The sequence below is a fragment of the Anser cygnoides genome, chromosome 19 (assembly GCF_040182565.1).
Source record: "Anser cygnoides isolate HZ-2024a breed goose chromosome 19, Taihu_goose_T2T_genome, whole genome shotgun sequence".
Lineage (NCBI taxonomy): Eukaryota > Metazoa > Chordata > Aves > Anseriformes > Anatidae > Anser > Anser cygnoides.
In genome coordinates, this window is record NC_089891.1 from 12982401 (window position 1) to 12995179 (window position 12779).

The 12779-nt window shown below is 42.0% G+C and overlaps 1 protein-coding gene across 2 annotated transcripts; it reads left to right on the plus strand.

Annotated features, from left to right (window-relative positions):
- The first annotated feature begins 170 nt into the window (after positions 1-170).
- Positions 171-12243, plus strand: GPS1 (G protein pathway suppressor 1). Of its 2 annotated transcripts, XM_066980406.1 has the most exons (15): positions 255-348; positions 887-933; positions 2887-2979; positions 4454-4635; positions 5850-6014; positions 6206-6341; positions 6505-6582; positions 6981-7041; positions 7387-7472; positions 7934-8028; positions 9135-9240; positions 9605-9685; positions 9815-9952; positions 10112-10246; positions 10983-12243. In XM_066980406.1, exons 3-15 carry the CDS (start codon positions 2902-2904, stop codon positions 11055-11057), a joined length of 1416 nt encoding a protein of 471 aa, XP_066836507.1. In that variant the 5' UTR covers positions 255-348; positions 887-933; positions 2887-2901; the 3' UTR covers positions 11058-12243. The 2 variants fall into 2 exon arrangements, with proteins under 2 accessions (XP_066836506.1, XP_066836507.1); XM_066980405.1 differs by lacking the exon at positions 887-933 and having other exon boundaries at positions 171-348.
- Positions 12244-12779: the final 536 nt, after the last annotated feature.

Below are 12779 nucleotides of genomic sequence, written 5' to 3' on the forward strand. Positions count from 1 at the left end.
CCCCGCGAGGCGGCGGGAGCCCCCCCGGAGGGGGGAGCGGCGGGAGCCCCCCGGGCCGCGCTGTCCGCCGGAGCCGCCGCCCCGGGCCGGGGCCGGTTAGAGGAGTCGGGCGAGCGCGGCGGCGGCTCCCGCGCGACCCCGCCCGTCCGCGCCGCCGCCCCGTGCGCCGGTGGGGGGGGGACGAGGCGGGCCGCGGCCCCTTTAAGGGCTTCACCTGTCGGATGCGGTCTGGCGGCGCCGCGCGACCCGGAAGTGGAAGCCGAGCTGGAGGGAGAGGCGGGGAGGTCAGCCGGAAGCGGCGGCCGCGAGGGGAGGATGCCGTTGCCCGTCCAGGTCTTTAACCTGCAGGTACGGAGCCGGCGCTGCCGCGGCTGCTCCCGGCGGCGCTCCCGCGCGGAGCCCGGCCCGGAGCCCGGCCCGGCCCGGCCCGGCCTTCTCCGGCGGCCCCGCGCCTGCGGCTCCGTCGCTGGAGGCGGGGGCCGCTCTTGGCCGTCCCTGGGCTCGCTCGTCCCTGCCGCCGGGGGCCGGCCGCGCCGCTCCCGCCGCCGCTTACGAGGAATTGTGCCCGGCCGGGCCCTGCGTGCCCCGCCGCCCCCTCGGTTGTTTCTCGCGTTGCGTGCGCTGTAGTCAGGGGCTCGGGTGGTGGAGGGACGCGTCGTAAAGCACCGGGGGAGAGGAACGGAGGGCCTGCGGTGCAGGGCTTTAGCCGCAGGAGCCCTGAAGGGACTCGCTGCAGAGGTAACGTGGACCTTCCGTGGCCGCACAAGCGATCTGTTCGCAGGACTGACCTTCATCCGCTCAGCAGCCAGCAGGCTCTGTCAGAGCGAGGGGGTGTGGGAAGGTGGGACAGGATGAGGTTCAGCACACAGCTCTGCTTTTTCATCAGTGACAGATCTGTGATGCACCCCCCCGAGTACAGCAGGAGACTTCAAAGTGAGTGCCAGACCATCATTTTGTATGAGGCCTTGTGAGGTACCTTCCTGTAGGGCACTCTTGTGGGCCCAGAAATTCTTGGGGAGTTAAGTGTTGTTTTTTTTTTTTGGGGGGTGGGGGGGGAGGGTGATTTGTGAGTAGCTCTTAAGGAAACCTTGTCCCTTCCTCCCAAAATGATTTAGGTTCAAAGTGTGTGAGTTTGCATATCCAAGTGGGACTTCCAGCTCACTTGTGTTTTTCCTTGTCTGGGGCTTTATGACAAATGTAGAGGAGTGCTGCCTACCAACATAGCAGGACACAAATCATTTTGTTTCATTGGTTGAAATTATTGTTAGTTTCTGTAATAGGGATTCTTATGGAGTACAGATTAGGTTTTTACTATGGTAGACAAATACTTTTAAAAAAAAAAAAGGCAAACTGACTGGTAGCATTTGCGATATAAGAAACGAAATAAGGTGGATGTAAATGGAAAAAGTAGTGGTCTCAATACACAGCAATTTAAATGGCTTTATGCACTGTTTTCCTGAGTGCTGATCTGAGCAATCAGACTTTCCTTTGCACCCTCCCTCTCCTTCCTTCCTTGAGAGAATCACAAACTAGGAAACAAACTTTTATTTACTTTGTTTGCACGTGCTTCAGATTTTGGGAGAGCAAAAGCATGGAGATGTGTGCATGTTTGGTATGTATCAGTCTACGAAAAAGTAAACTCTGGGTAAATGCCAGATACATCACTTTTTTGAGTTAGAAAATCTGCAGCTGCCCTGTTCTTACATGTGTGCATGTACGCACACAAATCAATCCTATATTTTTAATTCCTTAACAAGAAGCAAAACTAATAAAATTGTAGAAATAATTTGGTGTTGGTAGTGGGGCAAGGTTGCTGGCTATTTTTTTTTCTCCGACGATCCACCCATGCAATTTTCGCCAAATCAGATGTTGCTTATGGTAAAATCAGCACATACTCAGCATTTTATAAGAAGAAGTTTGGCTTGGTTTTCCCAAGTTTAAATCAATAATACCTAGAGGGAATGCTCAACATTCTTTTGACTTGGAGGAAGAAAGGAGTTATGAGATAGCATGCACATTTCATTTGTTTGTAGGAATGCACAGTAAATTGGTCTTAAATGGGAACGTGCATGGGTGTTGTAGTCATGTATTTGTACTGAGGTCATGTACTGCTATTCCTCACATGGTTCAAAGCAGTGCAAAATACACCGGGAGAATAAAGTTCTGTTGTTTGTGCAAAAAAAGATAAACCTAACCAGTTAGACAATGGTAACTGTAGTAGGATTGTTCATAGGGTTGTTATATATGTTAGTATATGGTAGTAGTAGTATTAGTAGTATATGTTAGTAGGATTGATCATAGATTTTCACTGAGCAGATACATTTTTTTCCCAAGCGTCTTTTAGTAAGATATGTAAATGCCCTCCTGCATTCTGTTCTTTACATTTCTTAATACTTCAGAATAAGTTTAAGTTGTCTTTTTTTTCTTTTTTCTTCACAATTTTGCTTTTAAGCATTAAACCAACTTTGAAAGGGTCTGATGAGTTTTATGGGTACTTTTTGACTGTTTGGGAGTTTCATGAGCTGAATATTAATGCCTACTCTTCCTCAAGGAAGAGAAATGGAATGTCATTTGGAATTTAGCATCCGTGCCTGAGATGCTTTGTCGAATCGGATTTATTGACTTTATTTTCTTGTTTGATAATCCACCAAACCAAGTAAAATGGTCTGTGCAAATGGTGAGTATTACTGCAGCTTGTTTAGGCAAAGCTTCATGTGGAGCGATGATATTGCTAGAGAAAAATCCTAAACCTGGCTAAAAGCTGAGAGGTGTGTTTTCACTTTTAAAATTTGATGTGTATTTTAGCAAGTCCTTAATAGGTTGAGTCACATAGTTGTTTCCTGCTCAAATGTAGTAAGTTACATTTACCACATTTTGCTATTCTAGGGTGCAGTGGAGCCCATGCAGATTGATGTAGATCCACAAGAAGATCAGCAAAATGCACCTGATATCAATTATGTGGTGGAAAATCCCACTCTGGTATGTGCTGCTTGAGGGCAGAAGGACTACATTTCTACTACATAGCCTCTTCTTTTCAGGTTTCTGAAAACTTCCTCATTTTATCCCTTGTGAAATTGTTATTCAGATGTTAATAGATTCTCTTCTAAGCATGGTGGCATAAGAATAGCACTGGCCTCTTTTGTAACTCCTTGCATTTGTTATCCTCTACTTCATCTTCTGAGATAAAGGAGGAATTGCTGTTTTGTGGCGTGCCATGTGTTGCCTGTTTGTCACCGTTTCCATTATGAAATAGTTTAGTACATCTCTGCTTACAGAGACATCATTCTTTTTTTTTTTTTTGAATCTTGTTCCTTGAGGAGCTAAGGTCAGGTGCTTTAAGTATGTAATTTGGATCGTATTATTTCCTTGTGTCTTGATCCTTTGAAGACTGCCTAAGGCTCACAGAGCTGTTGTGTTATGAAAGGCTGCATTTGCTTATATCAGTTTCTTCTATTTTTAATTAATGGTTTGAGTTTTTGGCCAATTTTTACATATCAACTCTATAACAGTGAGAGATGGGTGTGGTAGTTGTTTTTTTTTTTTCATTGCTTTTGTTCAGCAATATGGCCTGATACCTTGTTTGACTTTGTAGCATTTGCTCTGCCAACCTCATGAAGTTCAGCAAGGCCAAGTGCAAGGTCCTGTTTCTGGGCTGGGGCAATCCCAAGCACAGATAAAGGCTGGGCAGAGAATGGATTGAAAGCAGCCCTGATGAGAAGGCCCTGGGAGTGTTGGTTGATGAGAAGTTCAACATGAGCCAGCAAGGTGCACTTGCAATCCAGAAAGACAACCATATTCAGGGCTGCATTGAAAGAGGTGTGGACAGAAGGTCGAGGGAGGTGATTCTCTCCCTCTATTCATGAGACCCCAGCTGTGTTCAGCTCTGTGGCCTCCAGCACAAGAAGGATATGGAAGTCCATGGGAGTCTAGAGGGGGGCCACAAAGATGATCGGGGGGCTGGAGCACCTCTCTTATGAGGACAGGCTGAGGGAGTTGGGGTTTTTCAGATCCTTCCTCAAGAGTTTGAGATCCTAATAGTTCTCAAATGTAATCTTTTAAGAAATGAGCAAATTGTCATTTGGAAAACATTTTTCAAGGGAGAACTGTGTCTGCAGTGGGTGTCTGGTTTAGGAAACTTCAGTTTAAATGATGAAATCCTGGCAAAATTATTAACAAGTGATATAAGCAATGCTTAGAGTGGATTATTTGAGTGCCCTTAATGGATAGCAACACTATAGGAAAAAATAGTAATTTCCTCAGAAATCTGCAGTACGTTACAATTTACTTACATTTGAAGAAGGGAGAAATAGAATAATCTTACCTTTTTATTTGTCTTGGCCATGTTGCTCTCCATGTAGGGATCAGGACTGCAGGAAAACTTTTGCAGGTCACAGTGTAGTATCTTGATTTAGTGTTGCCATCTTTTCTTTCTAAGACTCTGTTCTATTTGCAGGATTTGGAGCAGTATGCATCCAGTTACAGTGGTCTGATGCGAATTGAGCGGCTGCAATTTATTGCTGATCACTGTCCACAGCTGCGGGTGGAAGCTCTCAAGATGGCACTGTCATTTGTCCAGAGAACTTTCAATGTTGATGTGTATGAAGAAATCCACAGAAAGTTGTCTGAGGCCACCAGGTACTAAAAGATTACAGGAAACCTGGGGAGCATTTTGACTGAATTAAGACAGATGCCCTACAGTGGGGAACTTTGCACGTATATAGTAGAATGTTCCTTATACAAGCTATCTTCACCCATAGAATATGATAGCAAAACAGTGTGTGTGTGTGTGTTCAGGCCTAAGGTCCAATCCCTTTTAAAAATATTAAAGACAAAAGACTGATTATCTCATTCTGAAGTCTTAGTGTTTTAAAGGGCTACAGGTAGACGTTGAGAGGAGTTTAGTTCTTGCAACTGCTTCAGATATTAACGAGCCTACTTCCCTTAGGTAAGTTATGGAGTTGAAGCTTCTAGATGCCCTTATGTTCATAGATTAAAACCTTATCTAAATGTTTGCCATGTTTTTCTTCTAACAACAGGTTGGCTGTGGAGGGTAGCTTTTAATACTTCACTTAACCATCCACACTTCCTGTCTTTGTACTATTTTTCTTGCTATGCATATTTGCTGATTTCTTGTCTGTTTTGATCAGGGAGTCTTTATCATGTGTTTATGATAGTATGTTCATAGATTTCTTATATGCGACAGGGACTGTTGGTAGAAAAAAATGGGTTTTTCTCTTTAAAATGTTGGAAAGAGAATTCTGTGCAAGTAGAAATGTTGATCTGATCTTGATGGAATTATGTTATTCTCTGGGAATAGCTTGTATTTCACTTGTGCTCCATTGTAGATACCTCATTTAAAAGAAGTTGAATGGTATCTGTACAGTCTAGCTTTGCTATCAAGCCATTGTGATATAGCTGGGGAGACAATTCACCAACACCTGCACACTGTGTCCCATATAGAGATGTCTGATTGGCTACAGTGACTTTTTAGAATATTTAAATAATTGTTAAAATTTAATAATTTGTTGCAGCACTGTTACTAATTTGCTGTCAGTTGATTTATAGAACAGGTTGTTTCTTTGAAATTAGTGATAAATTGCTTGTTAATAAATAAAATTCCTGCAAAAGATCATTAGGATAATTTTGAGAAGAATTTGTAAAACACCTGTGATGCTAATGTTGCTATTTTCACTGCAAATCTTATCATTTTCTCCCCACCCCGCCTGTTTTCTTTTTTTTTTTTTTTGGTGTATGTAGTGGTATTGTTTTTAGGGAAACAGTGCCAGGTACTTAGCAGACATCTGTCTTGAAAAGCTTGCAGTATAATAACCCAGAGCAAACTCTTTCAGAGAACTTCAGAATACACCTGATGCTGTCCCTGATAGTGGAATCGAACCCCCTCCTCTTGACACAGCTTGGGTTGAAGCTACACGCAAAAAAGCTCTTCTTAAACTGGAGAAACTCGACACAGATTTGAAAAATTACAAAGGGAACTCCATCAAGGAGAGTATCAGGTGAGATGCAGAAGGCTCTGTTGGAGCAAGGAAGAGCATTTTGCTCCTCCAGGCACAGGATGTCAACTGCATTCAGTGCCTTAGGTCAGTGTACTGAGTTACTTGTTTGACACAAACTGACTCTGTCCCCTTTTTTTCCCCTGCACTTTATGAGAACACAGTTCATTAGTATTGTAATTCCTGTGCTCCAGGAGAGGCCATGATGACTTAGGTGATCATTACCTTGACTGTGGGGACCTCAGCAACGCTCTCAAGTGTTACTCACGAGCCCGTGATTACTGCACCAGTGCTAAACATGTTATCAACATGTGTCTCAATGTCATCAAGGTAGGAAGGCCGGCAGGGATTGGTACTTGGTGTCTTTCTGACATCTGCTATGAAGTCCACCTGTACTTTGCTCTGGTTACAGCTCTTGTGTCTACAATTACATTGTTTGTTGAAGTAACAACATTTATTCATGGCTCTCTACACTGTTCATGGCTCTCTGCAGGTTAGTGTCTACCTCCAGAATTGGTCTCATGTTCTGAGCTATGTAAGCAAGGCTGAGTCTACGCCGGAAATTGCAGAAGTAAGGTCCTGTTTTTTTTAATACGCATGAATTTTCCTTTTGTTTTCTGTCTCTAAAATTTGTATAACAATTTCTTCCTTTCCTCCTTTATGAATTGCTTCCTCTAAGACTCCCTTCATCTTACAGTCTATTCTTCCTCTAGTCCAGCCACTCTCTGACTCCATTTGAGGTTCATTGTTGCCTATCTTCCACGATTTGCATGTCAGAAATCTGACTTATGGTAAAACTGAGAGACTTCCCATCCTCAGTTCTTTCCATAATTCCCAAGACAGATAGGGTGACATTATTTTGTTGTTGAGATTTGCAAATTAATTATTAGGATGAAATATCCCAAGGACAGTTGTAAACAAAATGATTTTCATACTGTTTGCTCACTACTGCTTTTTCTCATCCTTTAGCAAAGAGGAGAGAGAGACAGCCAGACACAAGCAATTCTCACCAAACTGAAATGTGCAGCAGGTGAGTGAATCCTTCAGCTTCTTGTATTTTGCATACCTGGTTTTCTGCCTCTTAGGTATCCACAGGGCTCTTTGACAGTAGAATGTGCTTGATTATTTTTTTCCCTCTCTTGGATTTGACAAACTTTGTATTTTCTCACCAGAAATGCAAAACTTAATAAAGCTGATGAGACAGAATTCTCATCAATATAGTTTAAAGGATGCCCGTACTGTCCAGGAGTCATGCTTCACTTCAATAGTGAAGGCACTAGCAACTGTGTGGGGGCCTGTTCTACTCCCTAGGTTTTGCAACTTCTAATCTGCATGTTGTCATAAACATAAAGGAGTCGCTTTTTCTGTTTCCTAGGCTTGGCTGAATTAGCTGCTCGGAAGTACAAACAGGCAGCAAAGTGCTTCTTGTTGGCATCATTTGATCACTGTGATTTCCCAGAGGTGAGGACCAAGAGGGAGCTGTATGCAGGGCTTGTAGGGGACATAATTCTTCTAAGTATTAGTTTGTAAAACTCAGATGCTGTAGTTATCCTCACAGCACTCCTGTGTGGTTTGATGTTACAGTGAATCATGTTTTACAAAAATAAATCTCTGTTCTTGAGTTCTCTAAATGATCTGTTTAGATCACATACCTGTTCTCTGTGAGATTTGTGTACCTGTGTAGCTAAGCCAAAAGGCTGGCTGTTGTAATTGGCTTTTGCTCTTAGCAGCGGACAGTCACTCCTCATACTCTGGGTGAACATCTGAGAGCATGCTGAGTGGTTCTGCTGCATTTGACAAAGACTAATCTTGTCACTCGGTGAGGGAAATGCCTGGAGTAGAATACTTAATTCCAGCCTTCTGCCATTTCATTAGTCAATGACAGTGTTCCCGTTCAGAGTGTGCTCTCTCTCTTTTGCTAGCTGTTATCTCCTAGCAATGTGGCTGTGTATGGTGGTCTGTGTGCCCTCGCTACCTTTGACCGTCAGGAACTGCAACGAAATGTTATCTCCAGCAGGTAAGTGATGCCTTGTGAGGAGTTTGTATGCTACTGTACATCTTTTGGGAAATGACAATTTGGTTGAGAATGGATTCTGGTAGGAGTAGTAGCTTTCTCATACAGTAAAGAAAGAATCGCTGAGCCTTGGTTTTGCTTTAGTGTTAGGTGAGATTTCACTATCAAAACACAGTGGTTAATCATAGCTGAAGTTTTTGTAGTATAACAGAAGCTTCCAAACCAGGTTAAATCTAACATCTGTGTAACCCTATTTTCAATTTCTATCAGTGACCCATATCAGGTACTCAGTCAGAATGATAGAGCTCTATAGAAGGCAGCTGTAAGATAATTTGACTTTGTGTTATGACTTGTAGTGTATGTTAATCGTATTACTAACAGTTATTAAATTGTATTATAACTTACATTGTAGTCTAACTGTGACAGATGCAAGGTTAAGAGAATTACAGGCTTTGGGAAAAAATAGCCATTCAATTTGTGATGCACAAATAACCATGATACTGAATTCCTGACAGCTACAGGTATGGAAGCGCTAATTTTAATGTGACATGGAAAAAGGGTTATTAGCCTGACTTTTTTTATTGTCTGATTCATAGGTTGAGGTCGGTGTTCAAAAATTTGGGATGGAGGATTGGGAGAGCACTGAGAAACAATGTGTATCTTGAAGGTCTCCCACACTTAGTTATGTACGGCATGCTGTACTGGTGAAGGCTGTGCTTTGAAAAGGATCACAAAACTGGCTAGCACAGAGTACAGTACACACACGGGTGTACAGGTGTTGCCTGTGTTTTCTGGTTATATATCTTGATTCTGGCCTAATCCCACATATTTCAATGTTTTTCTTGCTTTACGTGAACAAACACTTCTACTATTTAGTTTGCTGAAAGTCTTTTGATTCCCTTTTCCAGAGCTCTGATGCTATGATGCATCTTTCTGTCTTCCAGGTTCCCAGCCCTGCTGAAAATGGGCTCTCTGGCCTGTTAGGGAGTAAATTTTTGGAATTTCCACATGATAGTGGGTTTTTGTAAACCTGCAGTTTGGAATGATGAGGTTGTGGGGTGTTTAAGTGGAGGGTTTCAAGGCCTGATCACTGCCATGTTTATCTGTAGTTCCTTCAAGTTGTTTTTGGAACTGGAGCCACAGGTTCGTGACATCATCTTCAAGTTTTATGAATCTAAATATGCTTCATGCCTGAAGATGCTGGATGAGATGAAGGTGAGTTACAGGGGAGCAGTGCAGGAACAAAGTTTCCTAAGAGTTTCCTTCCCCTAGCCTTTTGTGAGAAGCGGTGACTATTAAGAGTAGCTGAGTGTTCCATGTTTACTTCTTCTGTAGTGTCTTCTGACATGATCAAAATTAGGACTAGTTTAGGAGCAGAGAGAGAGGATAAATTTTGTGTGTGTGTGTGTATATATAAAATATATTGTGAGTTTTATTCATTCTTGTTTTATAGTGTTGTCTTGCAGTAGTGGATATTAATATTCTTAAGGCTTAAATATATGCATATATATTTTAAAGAACATAGAAATAATATATTTTTCCAGGCTGTCTCTCAGCTTCTGATGTATTTTTTGCACAGGACAACCTGCTGCTGGATATGTACCTTGCACCTCATGTCAGGACACTTTATACTCAAATTCGAAATCGTGCCCTTATTCAGGTAATTGTTCCTTTAATCCTGAGAGGTAGATGGACAGTGAGATAGGCTATCTCTTTGTAGCTGCTTTTCCCATGGTGTTTCAGAGGATGGGGGAGTACCCTTGTCAACTGAATATCTTCTTGTTCCCAGTACTTCAGCCCCTATGTGTCGGCAGATATGCACAAGATGGCTACTGCTTTTAATACCACGGTGGCTGCTCTGGAAGATGAACTTACTCAGCTGATCCTGGAGGGACTGATCAATGCCAGAATAGACTCTCACAGTAAGGTGAGTGCGTCTGAGCCACAGATTATGGACTGAATAGCTGTACTAAGGTTTAAAACCCAGATTCTACAGTACCCCAGCTTTGTTCCCTTGGGCAGAAGGGGCTTCTTGCTGTGAAACAGTGTCATAGCTCCTGCTTAGAGTTTTCTGTACTGGTTACAGATTCTTTATGCTCGAGATGTTGACCAGCGCAGCACAACTTTTGAGAAGTCTTTACTAATGGGCAAAGAGTTTCAGCGACGTGCCAAAGCTATGATCCTGCGAGCTGCAGTCCTGCGCAACCAGATACATGTCAAGGTATGGGCTTATTAAATGTGGACTTAAAGGCAGCATTATGATTTTTTTTCCCCCCAGAAACTGTGTAAGTTGGTGATTTGAAGATTCTGGAGAAGAATGGATTTACTGTCATCATGAATGGACAAATTCTTATGATATCAAATACAAAATACAGAAGGAACAAGAGTTTCTAGACAGTACACCGAATTTCTTGTACAATGCAAAATGTCCTTTGAAGTTAATATGCTCAAGTCGATGCTGGCTAATTCATTCTGACTAATTTTTGACACAGATCTTTTATCTTACCAAAACAAAGAAACTTGAAGTAAATTTTTTAGTAGAGGAAATAAGAAATGCATGAACTGTTTGGAGTATGCCTTCAAGGATCCAAAAGAATGCCTGTAGGGAGGATAGGCCATCTGCCACAGAATGTGTTAAATTCTGTAGCATATTCATCTCTGTGATAACTAAGTGTCAGATATGATTCAGCTTCTGCATACAACAGTACTTTGTACTTGGTAAACAAAGAGTGGTTTAAAACTTCTGGTTTGACTTGTATAGGAACTGTTCTTGTGAACTTTAACTGTCAAAATTGTAAACACAAAGCTTTTCAAATCCATCATTATTTATGAGCTGGGTATATGCTCTCCTGCTTTTATCCTGCTTTGCTTCACCTGTGGTTTGTGTGGTCTCTTTGGAAGCACTCTGCAGGATATTTACACATCACTAACTAGGATTTTTTTTGTTGTTGTTGCAGTCTCCTCCAAGAGAAGGTAGCCAAGGGGAACTTACTCCAGCTAACAGCCAGTCCAGAATGAGTACCAACATGTGAAAAACTTCATTCACTACCAAAAGAAATGGTCCCTCTGGGACTCTTGTCTAGTGTCTCACCCACAAACTGCTGAGCTTTACAACTGTCTCTGTCTCCCTCACTTTTTGCTTGGATTGAGAGGGTCAGGGCTGATGGTGGATAATATGAATATTCCAATAACTTGAATTCTCCTTAAAAAGAAATTTCTAAAAACAGCATCCCTGCAATGGGTTTTCATTTCATTTTTGTTAGGACTCTCCCTCCATTTTCCTCATCCACCATGAAGAGTTGGCACATTATTTGTACAGATGCTGATTTGATTTTTTTTCCAGCTGCTATTAGTTTTTCTTTGTTTCAAAGCTTCAAAAATGTAGTGTTAAGTTGAATAGACAGGAGTGATCTAAGATGAATTTCACTGGCCCAAAAGTATCACCTTGATTCTGAGCAATGCTGTGCTTTCTGTTTATTTCTAAGTGCATTGCTTTCAATTATGGAACTGGAGTTCTGATGGGAGAGGCAATTCTTTTGAGAAACTCTTAATGATATGTTAGCTACACCTTAAAACATGGCACCACTTCCATGCATTCAGTCACAGGCCTTTATTTTAGGGTGTTATGTTTACCTAGATCCATGTTCTTTCCCTTTGGTCTCTGTTTTCAAGACCTGTTTCCTGATGTGTTTCCACATGCATGTGACCTGTCTTTGGGGTCCAGTGTTATCATAGCAGTAAATCTCTTAAGCAAATACTGCTGCTGCTTGTCTAGTCTCACTGACATAGTGCATGATGGTTTCCCAACATGTTCAGCCATTACTTCTGGCAGCATGGATAAATGCCATAAAATACCATGCAAGTCCTGGAGCAGAGCTGAAAACAGTCAATCTGGGTGCCTGCTCTCCAGCTGCGTTTATTCTGCTTTTTCTTTTAATAAGGGATTAAAGGTGGCAGCCCAGATGTGTACGTGTTTTGTGTTAATGTAAGAAGACATGCACTGAATTTTCTGAAGTCACTGCAGCCTTGCATTCATCTAATCCAAAAGGCAAGCTAAGAATTTTGATCCAGCCCTGACTTGTCTGGCAACTGACTACAGATGTTATTGTTAATACTTTTTTTTAAATATGTTGTTACACCTAGTGCATTAAACAGCAGGATCAAAAAGCTTCTAAGTGTTTGGAGTTGTGTATTAAAGTTGGTTTCTAGATATCATGATCAAGCTACTGATTTTTTTTGTCAAGCTTGCTGATGTTTTGTGGGCTGCTATATTTTGCCTTCTGGTCTGTTTGGAGTTGTAGTTTGGATGAACTGTGAAGAAAGTGGGATTTGAAGGGAATTCCTGGTTTGCATGTAACAGTGCTCTTTCCCTTTGGCTTTCTATGCTTTTGATAGGTGCTGAAAATGGAAGCAGCAGTAGTTCATGTGAGGTCTTTGGGTAAACAACTTTGGCATGGAAAAATACTTCTCTTTTAGAGGAGCAAAAGGATGGACCTCGTTAATTAAAAACTTTGAGTCCAACATCATTGATCACCAGTTTTGAGAGAAAGGCAGGTTGACTACTCAAGTAGATTGCTGTGCAGTGTTGCAGAAATGCTGGGAAAGTCATTTTAATGCCTTCTGCTCATGCTGAAGGGAAGCCATTTAGATCTGTCTATTCCTAAAATGGACCAGTGATATCATTTTTAAGGAAAAGATCTTACGCCCTTCTCTGGAAAAGATGGTTTTGCAACCCAATTAAGTGCATCATGTCA